The following is a 16,744-nucleotide window of genomic DNA, read 5'->3' as shown; positions in this document are numbered from 1 at the left end:
ACCCGTTATGCATATTTGAAAAAAAGGAAAAGCAATTGTTAGTCTAGATGGACTACCGTTATTAACCCAGCAGCGTATTGAAATTGTTGATGAATTTTGCTACCTGCGCCTAAAACTACCCGACAATGGCAATATACTAGTAGCGAGAGCAATACGGGCAAATAATGAACACGCCATAAAAGCTTACAATCATTTACTGTATATTCTCAGTAAAGTGAAGCTGAAAAATAAAACAAAACTTTCTCTATTTGACTTCCTAGTTCTTCCAATTATTGAATATGCATCTGAAATATAAGGGAAATTGCAACATTGACTAAGTTGACAAACCCCCAATTTAAATTTTGTAAAACTATTCTTGGTGTACGCTCACCGACTTGAGATGCCGCTATCTGAGGCAAACTAGGTAGACTTCCACTGTACATGTATTATTATATTTGATTGGGTTAAAATCAAGCAAATCCCTGAATCTCTGATATACACTGTTCATAACAATGTAATCTTTACCATGATTTTATTAGGGATAATAATAGTAATAACACAACTCTGTGGTGTGCATTTGTTAAACAAAACTTTTAACAACTAAGACACTAAATTTATTTCAATGACATTTAAAAGATAATTAAAGATCAATTAATCAAAAGATGGCACGATACAATTTATAACCAACCAAAACTAGAATACTATAGAATGTTTAAGACAAACTTAACGTATGCAAAATATTAAGATTGCATCGATAGTCAAAATTATTTAAAAACAGTTTTCAAGATTTATTCTTGGCACCCATAAATTGGAAATAGAGATTGATATAAGACATATCCAGAGATGAACGCAAATGAAACCTATGTAACGCAAACACAGTTGAGTCCGAACAGGGACCTATACTTTGTTAGCCTAACTGACGTGTAAGCTTGAACAACGGGTCCTTATTTGCTCGTATGTTTGTTAGTTCATACACGTTTGCATGGGGAGGCGGAAAACTACAACGGGCGAAGCATGGTCAGGGGTGATAACCCCAAAAAAGGGTTATGGTAAGGGTTAGGGTTAGGGGTCGGGTTAGGGTTGGGTTTAGGCTTACCCAAACCCTAACCCGACCCCTAACACTAACCCAAACCCTAACCCTCTAACCCCCCCTTGCGCAATACCATACCATGCCTCGCACGTTGTAGTTTTCCGCCTCCCGTTTGCATGTGATGCTCGAACACTTCTTTGTAGTTTGTGCTAATTAAAGTGATTGTATTCGTATCGATACTGTACTGATGCACTCTGACTGTATTTGTATTACTTGTATGTGAAAGGTCAAAGGCGTTCTGCCGATGTTCCAATAAAACAATCGAGAAAAAACGTGAAACTTTCTGAAGAGTAGACATTTATTGTTTTTCAGTACGAACCGTTACATTATTGATTTTTTGTCGTGTTCGATTTTGGAGTGTGTAGCCCGAATTGTACGTTTTACAACAATATAATTTAGTGGGCCGCCTAATTTAGTGACGAATGCGCATGTGCAATTGTTTGTTTACACTGGATTCCAAATTTAGATTTCGAGATGGCCGGGAAAAAGGGAAAGAAAAAGACCCCACCTGTACGTTGCCTCTTGCAATGAATGCAACTTCAAACGTTGTAAAACGTGCACATAATACCATTAACCTCCGCAATACCTTATAGCTTTTGCTTTGCACCTTAAATCGCAATCCGTATCTGAGCCATGACATCAAGCTCCAACATGTCAATTAGGAAAGCAGATGGCATTTATTGATTTACCTATAATAAAATGAATCAACTTACTCCGTGTAGGAAACATCTTGAAATATTTATGAAGGCCATATGTGATGTGCACAAAATTGTGTCCGTGTTAATTAAACAATGATGACTTTGGAATAAATATTCAATAATTTCTTTTTATACAATTTCCTGTTATAGTGTTTAAAAGATGGTAGAAAAATAATCTCTTGCAGCTGTGTTTTTTAAATATTATTTTCTTATCAGTTATTGTTTGGATTTCCTGTACATGTAAACTGTAAGAGAGTGGTAGTGGGCTGGCAATTATAAATCTGTTGTGATTGAATTGAAGAGATAACACATTTAGGAATGTTGTGTTTCAAACGAAAATCTAAGTCAGAGGTACGATCTAAATAACTGTAATTTAAAAAAATTTTTAGTCATGCTTTGTGCAAAGGGAGGTTTAATGCATGTGCATAAAGTGTTGTCCCAGACTGCCCAGGCTAATCAGGGATGACACTTTGTCCAAACTTGATTTTTGCTAAGAAGAGACTTTCTTTAAACAAAAAATATCAATAAAGCGGAAATTGTCGTCCCTGATTAGCCAGTGTGGACTGCACAGGCTAATCTGGAACAACACTTAATTCACATGTTTTAAACCCCTTTTTATTACAGAGCATGGTCCATTTATTATATTGTTATGTATGCATTAAGTAAATTAATGTTGTTATTTGAATACATGCATACTGCTGAAGGGTATTACCAGTGTAGCACACACTTTATAGAATACATGTAATTATTTGTAATTTTGTCAGTGAATAATGTGCATTATAGGCTTTTAAATATTTATAGTAATTTCCTATCTATCTGTTTAAATTTTACTTTAATAATGTGAACACTCTTTTTTTAGTTTTTATGTTGTACATAAATAAATACATGGACTTTTCATATATATATCAAGAATTTTCAAACAATTATATAATATGCTTATTTCAACATCAAATTTGAATTTAAACATATGTTTAACTTTTTAGAAAAATGGCATTAGCAACTTTAAAAGGAGGTTGAAACAACATTTTGTTGGTAATGCCCTGAGGCTTCTGGATTTATTTAGGTCACATTACACCAGCATGAAATAAGCAACACCTAAACAAACGTATGGATGAATTGAACTTATATTTCTTCAGAAACATTAGAAAATACAATTAAATAATCAAATAAAATTTGTTTCTAAAGTATTAACTTTAAATGTATGACCATAATTTCTTAACAAACCTTAATAAACCAGTAATTACTCTCCACCATGATAACTATTCCAAACGTTAATGCTGATCCATATTTATGACATGTGAATACATGTGACGAGGATGCCACTGGCTGAGAATCATAATGAGAAATAGTAACAATTATATTTTCATCATTTGTTCATCATTTATCGGCGAATCAGCATATTTGCCTTTGGCCATTTACAGTATATTTGAATTTAATTATGGCCAAGACATACAACAATACAACATTTAAGTGAACAATACAATACACTTATAACAATCATAGCATTGGATTTATACAGAGTAAGTGAAAATCAGTTGGAAAGCATATTTGCCAGATAAGAGGGAAAAACATAGTAATTGTTATAGGAAGCAGCATACACAATCAAAAGAATAGGTTCTTCCTAGAAGTCAATACATTTCATATTTCCTAATGGGTTATGTTTCCTCTGGATTTAGCGCCTAAAGCGAAAACGAAAATTAGGAGCTAACAAAGGACAATAGAAGCATAACTTGACTGGAAAAAAATAGAGAAGAAAAAAATAATAATAACAAAACAAATTAATTAATGAAAAAAAAAAAAAATGGAACGTAAACAATTTACAAAGAATATCCTAGAAGTCAAAGCATACAATATTATCTAATGGGTTATGTTTCCTCTGTAATTAGTACCTAGTACGATAACAAAAAATTAGGAGCTTACAAAGGACAATGGAAGCAAAACTTAACGGGAAAATTAGAGAAGAAAAAAAAATAAATTAGTTAATTGAATAAAAATAAATAAAATTGAACGTATACAATGAACATAGAACTTAACATCAACATATACAGAACGAACTGCAATTCTACTAGCATGGAGGTCGTTAAGATACACAGAAATTGTAATTTTGCTAAGGGATCTTCGGAGAGTCATTATTACAGTTTACTTCAGCTATCATTTAGTGGAGTGTAGCCTTTAATTCTTTACCAGATTAGAATACATTATACAAAACCCTGTTTGTATGTTGAAATTCTTACAAAAGGGCAGATAAATGGATAATGAAAAAGTTAATTTGAAAAAGTTTTTCTTCAGCCAGACTTGCTAATTTGGCTTGTTTTGTGAATGACTCAGTAAGACAAGATGCCTTTGAACTGAGGTGTGAACAATATGATCATTTCTTTGAAGCCCCACATCAATCCGGCACTCGTCCCCAGTGCAGCGTTCACGATAGTTCCACGTACACCAGCTCCTGTTACCCCGCGCGGAGCTGCCCTTGAAGGCTCTCTGGAAGTGCTGAACTCATCTCTACTTGGACGCCAACCACCCCGGGATTCAGGGCCTGATGAGGAGCCGTTCAGCGACCCAGAGAGCAGTCTCTATGACTACCAGAACATGGAAGATGCTGGGTAAGCTAGTGCAGAGATGTTTTTCCTTCTTTATATATTACCAGTAAAAAGCAATTTCCCAATCAAGGAATAATACAAAATTTCACAATTGCTGTTGGAAATGTTTCTAAACGTTTGAAAAATGTGACAATTTTGTTACAAATAGGCAATAAATGCAAGTGAACAAATAAAATAAGCATTGAACCTGAACATTTCAGGAAACAAAATATCAATCGATAATGTCAGAGGCTATGTTATACCAAGTGCACTTAGTGGTCGGTGATGTGTACTCCTCCACGATAAAATTGTGGACTGTTACTTCTGAGATTTTTTATGAAAAACTTGATATTGTCCTCGTGGAAATTGTGCATTTTATGCATAATTCAGTTATATCAAAACATATATTTTTACGCATATTTACATTTTAAAACACAAACAAATTAATTTTTTATCATTATCGTCTTTAAGATAATTAATTATTGAAATAATTACTGAGACGTATACTAATTAAACAAAACACAAATCACATATTAGGGGGACGTATTATAAGATTTAACATTGCTATGCACACCTGTCGCTTACATCATTTTAACAAGATGCCGGACTTACAGAATTAAATTATGACTCAGCAAAAATGGCAAATAATGTCGTAAACGATCAAATTAACGATGGAGATCATACATTTAGAAGGAATTAATGAAATGTCTGTAATAATCAACGATGCATAAAAATGTTTTAGATAGCAACAACATATTTATTTGTTATCTACTCAGTGGATGTATGTCACGGAAACAAGTGTTTGCATATAGTTAACGATCAGTTTACTCGCAATGTTAAACATCTGACAAGATTATTGTTCGAAAATGGGATTAGACAAAATTGGTTTTATTTATATGTAAGTGCATCTGTATATAATCAGATTCATATGCATATATTGCTTTATTATGTTTGTCGTGCTGTACAATGTATTGAAACAGCATGGAACTTAAATGTACATGGCAAGATAAATATATTAATATAAATCAAAGTAAGTTAAATACATCAATTACCATTAAATGTGCTTGTTTATAAATTTATTTTTTTCACAACTGCCTCTGATGTGATTACATGTTTCTCCCTAATTCAGGTATTCACGGAACGTTTTTTGCCCTTTTTTGCCTAAACTGCGCGCTAATATGCCCTTTTTTGAAAGTAATGCGCCATGCCCCTTTGCCCTCCTGGGAAAAACACTAATTAATGAGCTGTACCCTGCTATACAGGGTTTAATGCATATGCGCAAAGTGTCATCTCAGATTAGCCTGTGCAGTCTGCAAAGTGTCATCTCAAATTAGCCTGTGCAGTCTGAAAAGTGTCATCTCAGAATAACCTGTGCATTCTGAAAAGTGTCATCTCAGATTAGCCTGTGCAGTCTGAAAAGTGTCATCTCAGATTAGCCTGTGCAGTCTGCAAAGTGTCATCTCAGATTAGCCTGTGCAGTCTGAAAAGTGTCATCTCAGATTAGCCTGTGCAGTCTGAAAAGTGTCATCTCAGAAAAGGCTAATCTGAGGTGACAATTTTCGCCTCGACACCTCTTTTTGTTTGTTAACTCTTATCTGGGACCACACTTTACGCACATGCATTAAGCAAGCTTAGCTCAAATGTAAACTTAAATAAGTGGTTGACATGAGAGCCATTATATCAGTGTGATCTACCGTATGTTAATCGGAAGTAACATTTTTACATTCCATCCTGGAGATATTGTAACAAGCGATTTATTATGGTTACTTGTCGCATGCTTTGCTTCACATATAGCTCTGTTCTCCAGGTATTCATCAGTTGAGATGCTGTCTGTGTCGAGAAAGAGGAGAAGTCGTGGCAATCGAGAGCATGACATTGAAGAGCACCAACAAGGTACAGACCTGATTCAGTGTGTGCAAGTGTTTCATAATAAGTAGAAGTAATGTGGAAAAAAACCTGTATAACTGTCACTTTATCAGTGTTTTTAGCTCACCTGAGCACAATGTGCTAATGGTGAGCCTTTGTGATCTCATATTGTCGGTTGTGCATCATGGGGCGTCAACATTTGTCTTGTTAACACTCTACAGGCCGCATTTATTGTCCGATCTTCATGAGACTTGGTCAGAAGATTTGTCCCAACAATATCTTGGATGAGTTCGAAAATAGTTCAGGTTGGTTGATAAACATGGCCACCAGGGTATGGGGCCTTTTTGCCTTATGTGGCTTTAGAAAAAACTTTTTAACACTCTTAAACTTTTTTTATCACATTTATGATCCAATCTTCATGCAACTTGATCAAAACATTTTTTTTCAATGATATATTTGTTTGTTTGTTTGGACTGGGGACAGGGCCTTTTGGATTTGGAAAAATGTGTTGTAAGGGCACAAATTAGGAAATTGGTTCTGTGGTTTTTTGCTAACAAATGCTTTAAAATTGTTAATAATTGTTTTTAATATTATTTTAACTTAGGTTGAACCCATAGAGCTGCATATGGAAATTAACTTAATGTTGCATTTTATTTACAAAAATAATTAAAAAATGTTTTGGAAACCTTTGATTGGTAATTTGAAGCAGTCATTTTGAAAATAACACAAACTTTTTGACATTTGGAAATGGGGACAAATACAGACCCTAAATATGAAAAAAAAAACAACTGAACTCACAAAAAAACAAACTGAACACATTTATAAGAGATTATGTAGGTTACACAAAGTACAGAAAAAGACACTGGAATTATATTTTCCAAAATCAAGATCAGATGAACAAAGTCATTGGTGGAACATAAAAATAATCCAAATAATCTTGAATATTGTACTAGTACCTCTAAAGTAGACCAAACATAACTCCACAAATCATCTCTCCGACTTCATGTATTCTCTAAATTTACCGGCTACAAATTGTTTCTTTAGGTGTATTTTTCTATCAGGAAAAGGTAGACAGACTAAGAGGCAGCCTGTGATCAATAAGTGGTTTTTTGGGTCACATTGTAGTAAAATGTGGCCTCATTTTTGGGTCACATTGTAGTAAAATGCGGCCTCATTCCCCATCTAAAAAAGAATATATTTTTACCACATGACTTGCTAAGATTTAAATTGGAGGTTTCAAAAAAAATATTGTTCTTTTTGATAAAAAAATAATTCTCTACTTTTAGTTGAAATTCCTATCCAGCTGTTTTAAAGGTACCTTACAACCTACAATATTGAAAACACTTTCATTCTCAATTTTCAAGTATTTTTTAGCAAATAAGCAACATCAGCATTTTTCCAATTTTAGTCAAAACAATGTGATTTTCCACGATGAAGGGCCTAGCCCCATTCCCTAAATGGCAAAAAGAACACTGTCATCAGTCTTATTTAATGTTGTAGCCCAAATGGCAGGAGTGCTATCGTCTCCAGGCCCGCAGCAGAACTCTGAGGCACTGTACTCCATGCCTGTGAAGCGAGGCCAGCGCCAATCGTCCTCTCAGACCCTAGATACGACCATTGAGGTCCATGACGCCATGAGACGGGTCCACGACCAGTCTTCCGAGGATGAGGGGCGTGCTCAGGACAAGGTGACCTTGACCTAACCCTTGCTCAGTATATTATAACTAAGTCTTACCCTCCCAGGTTTATATTCAGTTTAGTTAAAACCTATTTATATTAGCGCAATTAAATTGAAAGCTTTAGGCTTATTGAAACACGCTTGAGTCCGTTTTCTGGGATTAGAACCAGTACTTGGTGTCGTTTTGGGAGATCGAAGGAATGCTCCCAGTGGGGTTCAAACCCGTGACCTCCAGATCGCTAGGCAGACACCATATCCACAACGCCATTCCTTTGTTTAAGGATCTTTTTTTCGGTTGGGGGTTGGGGGACATAAGGACTTCTTGTAAAATCTGACCAAAATTACTTCCAAAAGATGCCAAACTTTTCAAATAAACTATATTATTGTTTTATTGAGTTTATTAAGTAGCACTTCATAATATAAATTCAAAATGCAGTTGAACATGCAGTTATAAACAATTTGAATACTGTTATATTTTATCCCAATTCCCAATTTTATGGTTTATCCGCTTTTATTCCCAATCCAAACGACACAGGCTGTAAATGATAAAGCATTTAGAGCACTGCTACTAATATTTTTCTCAAAATATCAGAAAGCAAATTATATTAATGGATGACTATGATTATTCCCTTTTTTATTCAGGGTTTTATGTAAATGATAATATTATTGCATGACCTTTGATTTTTATTGACCTTGTCTCAGTTTATTATTCTTTCATGTTCAAACGACATGAATAATTTTTGTGGTATTTATTGACAACATTGTTCTAAGTATTTTCATCCAAGTAGATAATTGTATACTTTGTGACAAGTCTATGTTTACTTGTATCGCTCATAGAGGAGACTTGCAAGAAAGCGGGTATGCTCTGGTCTGATCACTGTGCAAATATGTGCAGGGAAATGATGCACTAAACTCATGAATCTGTTTGTCAACTGATATTGTGGGTGGATTTACTTTGGTTAACTGTGACTCCTTTACTATGGTGTAACTCTCTACTATGGTGTGACTCCTTTACTATGGTGTAACTCTCTACTATGGTGTGACTCCTTTTCTATACTGTGACTCCTTTACTATGATATGACCCCTTTACTATGCTGAGACTCCTTTACTATGGTGTGACTCCTTTACTATGCTGTAACTCCTTCACTATGGTGTGACTCATTTACTATGCTGTAACTCCTTCACTATGGTGTGACTCATTTACTATGATGAGACCTCTTTACTATGGTGTAACTCCTTTACTATGCTGTAACTCCTTTACTATGCTGCAACTCCTTCACTATGGTGTGACTCATTTACTATGATGAGACTCCTTTACTATGCTGCAACTCCTTCACTATGGTGTGACTCATTTACTATGATGAGACTCCTTTACTATGCTGTAACTCCTTTACTTTGCTGCAACTCCTTCACTATGGTGTGACTCATTTACTATGACGTGACTCCTTTACTATGCTTTGAATCCATAACATTGTTTTGACTCCTTTTCTATGCTGCAAATCCTTTATTATGCTGTGAATCATTAACATAGCTTTGACTCCTCTACTATGGTGTGACTCCTTTACTATGGTGTGACTCCTTTACTATGGTGTGACTCCTTTACTATGGTGTGACTCCTTTACTATGGTGTGACTCCTTTACTATGGTGTGACTCCTTTACTATGCTTTGAATCCATAACATTGTTTTGACTCCTTTTCTATGCTGCAAATCCTTTATTATGCTGTGAATCATTAACATAGCTTTGACTCCTCTACTATGGTGTGACTCCTTTACTATGGTGTGACTCCTTTACTATGGGGTGACTCCTTTACTATACTGTGGCTCCTGTACTATGCTGTGACTCCTTTACTATGCTGTTACTCCTAACTATCCTGTGACTCCTGTAATACGCTGTGACTCCTTTATGTTTGTGTGACTCCTGTACTATGCTGTGACTCCTTTACTATGCTGTTACTCCTAACTATCCTGTGACTCCTGTTTTATGCTGCGACTCCTGTAATACGCTGTGACTCCTTTATGTTTGTGTGACTCCTGTACTATGCTGTGACTCCTTTACTATGCTGTTACTCCTAACTATCCTGTGACTCCTGTTTTATGCTGCGACTCCTGTAATACGCTGTGACTCCTTTATGTTTGTGTGACTCCTGTACTATGCTGTGACTCCTTTACTATGCTGTTACTCCTAACTATCCTGTGACTCCTGTTTTATGCTGTGACTCCTGTAATACGCTGTGACTCCTTTATGTTTGTGTGACTCCTGTACTATGCTGTGACTCCTTTACTATGCTGTTACTCCTAACTATCCTGTGACTCCTGTTTTATGCTGCGACTCCTGTAATATGCTGTGACTCCTTTATGTTGGTGTGACTCCTTTACTATGCTGTGACTCCTTTACTATGCTGTGACTGCTGTTCTACACTATGACTCGTTACTATGCTGTGACTCCTTACTATGCTATGGCTCCTTATTATGCTGTGACCCCTTTACTATGTTGTGACTCCTAAACTATGATGTGACCACTTCGAAAATGCTGTGATTCGTTTTATATCCTGTATCTCCTTTACTATAATGTGACTACTTACTATGCTGTGACTACTTACTATGCTGTGACTCCTTACTATGCTGTGACTCCTTTACTATGGTGTGACTCCTTTACTATGCTATTACTTCTTACTATGCTGTGACTCCTTAACTATGCTGTGACTCTTTTACTATGGTGTGACTCCTGTGCTAGGCTGTGACTCCTGCTCTTTACTAAGCTTCAAATCCTTAATTATGCTGTGAATCCTTTACATAGCTTTGACTCCCGTACTATGATGTGACTCCTTTACTATACTATGACCCCTGTACTGGACTGTGACTCCTTTACTTTGCTTTATTCTGAATCTTAATATCTTTAATTAACCAATGTTTGTATAAATCTCCATATGTTTTGCTGTTTGTGTGTAGAGGATTTGGCAAAATCGTATGCAATTTTTATAAATGTTTTTCTACACCATTTTCTCTGTGTTCTCTTATTGCATTATATAATGGCTTTGTAGAACATATTTAAATATACATGTTTTTGTCAGATCTTTCTACGTTATGTTACTGTTATAGTTTTGCTTGTATTGACTTCAAATTAAAGTACAGTTAGTAACACTGAGCTAGATAAGATTTCTCTGGCTATTATTTAAAATTAGTAGCATTTAATTAAAATAATACTTGTTGTGAAAACATTATTAATCAAAGGGTCGGTAAAACTCTTTAGAGAAGTTTTATAAGAAAAGTGATCTAAATTCGCTGCGAGTATTTAAGTAAATTTATTTTGAACATGGTTTTAACTTTAACAAATTTCATTAGGGCGGAACTTAAAATCAAAAGATTTTAGTAAAATTTTTGTAGACAAAAATTGTGAAAATATTCATGGTGAATTGTTGTATATATATATGTTGCAAATGAAGGCTAGTACAGTCCCAGGGATATAAATTGATTTTGAAAAGCAGAAGTCAAATGACTGTGTGCTTGAACAATTTCCAGGGTCAAATATAATTTTCAGGGGTGAAAATACTGAAGCACAGAGTTATCTTGTGTGTGCTTACTAGTTACATTCTATTTAAATGTTTCTAAGTATACATGTAAGTCATGCGATTTAAAACAAATCTGAGAGAAATATCAACTATATTATTGATTGAGCTTTCCAGTATTATTTGTATTAAAATGATGCAGAAAAGTACATTTTGCGGAGTTTATTATGAGAAAATAGCTAAATGCTTGCATCAAAAAGCAAGATTTTGCTTCCAATAAATCCTTGAGTTCACTGCATATATCCAGTAACTCTTCGGGTTCTCTTTCAGCCCCACCGTCCCACAAGAAAGCAGCCCAGTGCCCGTAGTCTGCATTTCCCAGTGGAACATGAGATCACAATCAAAGGTACATGCTTTTAAGAGTTGCTTCCCACTCTTTTACGTAGTCATTCCTTTTTTCGGTGTGATACTTTTACAGTTATTCCAGCCAGAATTGTTTAAGTCGTGTTCTAAGAAAACTGGACATAATGCATGTGCCTAAAGTGTTGTCTCAGATTAGCCTGTGCAGTCCACACAGGCAAATCAGGGACGACACTTTCCGCCTAAATTGGATTTTTACTAAGAAGAGACTTCATTTAAACGAAAAATGTCATAAAAGCAGAAAGTGTCGTCCCTGATAAGCCGGTGCGGATTGCATATGCTAATCTAGGACAACACTTTGCGCACATGCATTAAGCCCAGTTCTCTCAGAACGCGACTCGGTTAATCTAATAAGTGGAGCCGCAGTCTGGGAAAACTGGGCTTAAATCATTTGTGTTAAGTTTTGTTCCGGATAAGCCTGCGCAGTACACAAGATAATCATCGACAACACTTTCTGCTTTTAGTTAACTTTTGATAGGAAGTTAACTTCTTTACAAAAATCCAGTCAATGTGGAAAGTTTTGTCACTGACTTGACCAAATTTGGGTCACATTTAATGCATATATGAGCCTTGCTCTGTGAAAAGAGGATATAATGCATGTGCGTACAGTGTCATCCCAGATAAGCCTGTACAGTCCACACAGGCTAATCAGGGACGACACTTACGGCCTAAACTTGATTTATGCAAAGAAGAGATTTTCTGTAAACAAAAAATATAAAAGCGGAAAGTGTCGTCCCTGATTATTTCTGTGCGGACTGCACAGGCTAATCTTGGACAACTTTTTATGCGATGTCATTCGCCATTGTGGTAACTTTATGTTTGCTATTGCTTGTTTTGCAAACTTTATGTTGATAAGTAAAAGTTTTGTAAAATCTCACAGTCTTGTGGTCACTGATACCTTATGCTTGAAAGTGAATTATATATACTCTCTGTTTTATGACCTTTAACCTTGTTTATTTCTCAACCATCATATCACCTGATCCCAGTTGTTCAACGAGTTAACCATAAAGTCATGATAACCATGGTAAATTGTGTAGCTCACATAGATTTAATAAGCCTAGCAGGGTGTTATGGCCCCGTCCCCCCCCCCACCCTCCTTCAAAGTGTAGGCGGCAGAGCCTAGCAGTCCAATTGTCCGTCTTTGCCAGTGTCAGGATGCCTCAACCATTACTTAGCCATATTTTGATAGATTTTAAAACAACTTTGCATAACTTCAAAGCATCATATAATGATGTGTCACATGTAACACCTGTCTACATACCTCAAAGGTAAAGGGTTGACTTGGAGGTCAAAGATCACATTTGGTGATAAAACAGCTTGCCAAATTATGTCTCAGCCATAACTTTGTCATATACATGTATTGATGGATTTTTAAAATAACTTGGCTGAAAGGTAAATCATCACCAGATGAAGTGCAGTATGTAACATTCATCTCCCTACATAAAAAGGTCAAGGTCACATGTCAAATGAAGTGCAGTATGTAAAACCCATCTCCCTACATTAAAAGGTCAAGGTCACATGTCAGATGAAGTGCGATATGTAACACCCATCTCCCTACGTTAAAAGGTCAAAGTAACATGTCAGATGAAGTGCGGTATGTAACACCCATTACCCTACATTAAAAGGTCAAGGTCACATGTCAGATGAAGTGCGGTATGTAACACTTATAGCCCTACATTAAAAGGTCAAGGTCACATGTCAGATGAAGTGTAGTATGTAACACCCATCTCCCTACATTAAAAGGTCAAAGTAACATGTCAGATGAAGTGCGGTATGTAACACCCATAGCCTTACATTAAAAGATCAAGGTCACAAGTCAGATGAAGTGCAGTATGTAACACCCATAACCCCTTCATTAAAAGGTCAAGGTCACATGTCAGATGAAGTGTGGTATGTAACACCCATCTCCCTACATTAAAAGGTCAAGGTCACATGTCAGATGAAGTGCAGTATGTAACACCCATCTCCCTACATTAAAAGGTCAAAGTAACATGTCAGATGAAGTGTGGTATGTAATACCCATCTCCCTACATTAAAAGATCAAGGTCACATGTCAGATGAAGTGCGGTATGTAACACCCATAGCCCTACATTAAAAGAACAAGGTCACATGTCAGATGAAGTGTGGTATGTAACACCCATAGCCCTACATTAAAAGGTCAAGGTCACATGTCAGATGAAGTGCAGTATGTAACACCCATCTCCCTACATTAAAAGGTCAAAGTAACATGTCAGATGAAGTGCGGTATGTAACACCCATCTCCCTACATTAAAAGATCAAGGTCACATGTCAGATGAAGTGCGGTATGTAACACCCATAGCCCTACATTAAAAGATCAAGGTCACATGTCAGATGAAGTGCGATATGTAACACCCATCTCCCTACATTAAAAGGTCAAGGTCACATGTCAGATGAAGTGCGATATGTAACACCCATCTCCCTACATTAAAAGGTCAAAGTAACATGTAGAAGTCAAAGGTAAAAAAAAATGGCCAGAAAGCAGCTTGTTTGGACTTGCCACAAATAACCTCATGAGAAGGGAATGATGTGTGTATCACCTACCTCAAAGGTGTAGGCCTCACATACAGATGAAATGTCGAATATGGCCTTAATATAGTTTTTACGTTAGTGTAGTTTTTAGACAAAAGTGGAATGTGGGGGCATCCCTTTCTTAAGGATTTTTATATGAATTATGGGGAAAAATGCATGAGAAAACAAAATTTGGGGATAACTTTCAACAAATGTAGCTGAAAGGTAATTGAATGACAAAGGGTAAGGTTAATTTTGGGGGAAAACTGCATAAATTAGAACAAAATTAGAACAAATTTTCTGAGCTCTATACATGTATTCTTATATATAGCTAATGAATTTAACAAAACCCTGCTACTAGTTAAATGTTTCACTGCCCTTAATCATAGCAATGTATTAAATAGTTCTACATATTTTAACCTTCAGATCAAATTGAAGACGTGTAAATTTGTCTCCAATCTTTTGCCATGGTTAAGTTGACCAACAGTTAAAATGTGAACAAATGCGCCTTGCATGTTGCTGTGTGTTATGTTCTGCACCCTGTGTCTTATTTCACTGTGTGTCTCCCGTTTCTGCTGCACGTCTACACAGAGAGGCATATCAGATCTTCTGCCAGCACCCCTGCAGAAACTCACAAATCCCAAAAATCACGAGGTAGCCACATTGAGGAGCAAATTGTGCGCAATGAGGTTGTTGTAGCCTCTAACAGCTCTCCTCCACAATTAGATATGGACGCTGCTGATGGTAACATATTACAACGTTTGTATCGTTATATGGTTTGGAACGTAAGACCATGTTTAAAGACAAAGCTATCCAAACAACTATTTGTATTATTATATGGTTTAAAACCATGACCATATTAAAGGTCAAAGCCTAACAAATGAATGTTTCTATTTTATGGTTTTCAAGCCACGACCATGTTTAAGGACAAAGCCTTGAAAATGACTGTTTGTATTATTAGATTGTTTAATGCCAAGATTATGCTTAAGGACAAAAAACTGTTTGAATTATAACATGGGGTAAGGGAAAGACTATTTTTTTTTATGGATAAGGCCATTTTTTAAGGATAAAGCCATAAAAACAACTGGTTGTAATATTTTATGGTTTAAGTCCATGACAATGTTCTATGACAAACTCATGCAAATAACTGTTTGCATTATTATATGGTTTAAAGCAAAGACCATGTGTAAGGATAAACAATTCATATTAAGCATTATTTGCATTAATATTGTAAATGTAGATTCTTTCGATTTTTAGTGGAAAACATTTTTATAGTGAAAGTAGCATCTTCTTTGCAAAGTTGAGGATCCCAATTGAATGGTTTGTTTGTTTATTAATTGAAAGTGGAATCAAAGCGTATATACGGTAATAAATGTTTACCAATATATTTTAAGTCACTATCACGCTCACTAATACTACATACGTACTGTATTATGCTATATAAAAAATTTCAACAACAAACAGTACCAAACGATGGTTATTTACAATAGGAAGATCCTAAAAACAAGAAACATTGGTGTAAAAACGTTCAATAACAAACATTCAACAATTTTTAAGCATCTAAATATCGTTCCACCATGTCATCTACTTTCGTTTTGTGGATGATATTGAGTCAGGATCGGATTCATTCGGGTTGCGTTTATTTGCATAATTTATACAAGCTTTCCCAGAAATCTTCTGCCGAAGCTATCCGACGCTGACCGAATCCAATCTCGCGTTTGCCCGTAAATGTTCGGATATTTCGCGGGAAATAAAAATTGAATTATTTGTGACGCAAAAAAATAAAAACGACCATTTTGTATCTCGTTATATCAATGTTACCAGACAACATCTAATGTTGAAATTTTGCATTTTGCTATAAGGAACAATGATTTTTGTATAGGTTAGCTTTATTTTACGAAATATTTGATATTTTTGAGCGAGATCGTTACTTAAATGTACTTTAAGGCGATAACAGAAATAACTTATCTTAGTAATTGCTCATCTGAAGCTTTTCGTCAGTGTTTTTGTGTAAAAGATATTATTTCAATGCTTCTTTTGGGGCCTTCTTACATGTTGTAGCTTTCCTTAAATGTTTTCATTTATGCTTGCATGATCACTGTTTCCACAATTTATTTTGCATGAGTTTTATTTGAATCTTAATTGAGATAACCCATTTTGTATAAGATAGTACACTAATGCACATGGTTCATAGATACAATTCTGCAATATGGTTTGTATTAGAACTTTGCTTCACCATTTAAGTTGGTGTTGGTGGAAATTGTGTTTTTGTTATATAGAAGTAACACAAATCATTGGACTTTTATAAATTTTGCAACAAAACATGAGCCTCTACCAATGGTTGGTCACTTGGTAAGACTAACCGTTTGTCTACACTCATTCCATTTGAAGGCATCAT

General features: G+C 35.6%; 1 protein-coding gene across 4 annotated transcripts in view; it reads left to right on the top strand.

Annotated features, from left to right (window-relative positions):
• Positions 1 to 1,485: 1,485 nt before the first annotated feature.
• The window catches only part of LOC127881999 (centrosomal protein of 89 kDa-like), a 56,421-nt gene continuing 41,162 nt past the window's right edge, over positions 1,486 to 16,744 (top strand). For 2 of the 4 annotated variants that reach the window (XM_052430345.1, XM_052430342.1), the window contains exons 1-6: positions 1,486 to 1,579; positions 4,150 to 4,370; positions 6,154 to 6,239; positions 7,713 to 7,900; positions 11,728 to 11,803; positions 14,938 to 15,090. In XM_052430345.1, coding sequence (XP_052286305.1) covers positions 1,544 to 1,579; positions 4,150 to 4,370; positions 6,154 to 6,239; positions 7,713 to 7,900; positions 11,728 to 11,803; positions 14,938 to 15,090 — 760 coding nt within the window. In that variant the 5' untranslated portion in view covers positions 1,486 to 1,543. Of the gene's footprint in view, positions 1,580 to 1,807; positions 2,119 to 4,149; positions 4,371 to 6,153; positions 6,240 to 7,712; positions 7,901 to 11,727; positions 11,804 to 14,937; positions 15,091 to 16,744 lie in introns of those variants that run through there. The other 2 variants (XM_052430344.1, XM_052430346.1) reach the window with 2 other exon arrangements.

The sequence above is a fragment of the Dreissena polymorpha genome, chromosome 5, assembly GCF_020536995.1.
Source record: "Dreissena polymorpha isolate Duluth1 chromosome 5, UMN_Dpol_1.0, whole genome shotgun sequence".
In the NCBI taxonomy this organism is placed as follows: domain Eukaryota; kingdom Metazoa; phylum Mollusca; class Bivalvia; order Myida; family Dreissenidae; genus Dreissena; species Dreissena polymorpha.
Note: the sequence above shows the minus strand (reverse complement) of the source record. Positions and strands in the feature narration are given on the sequence as shown.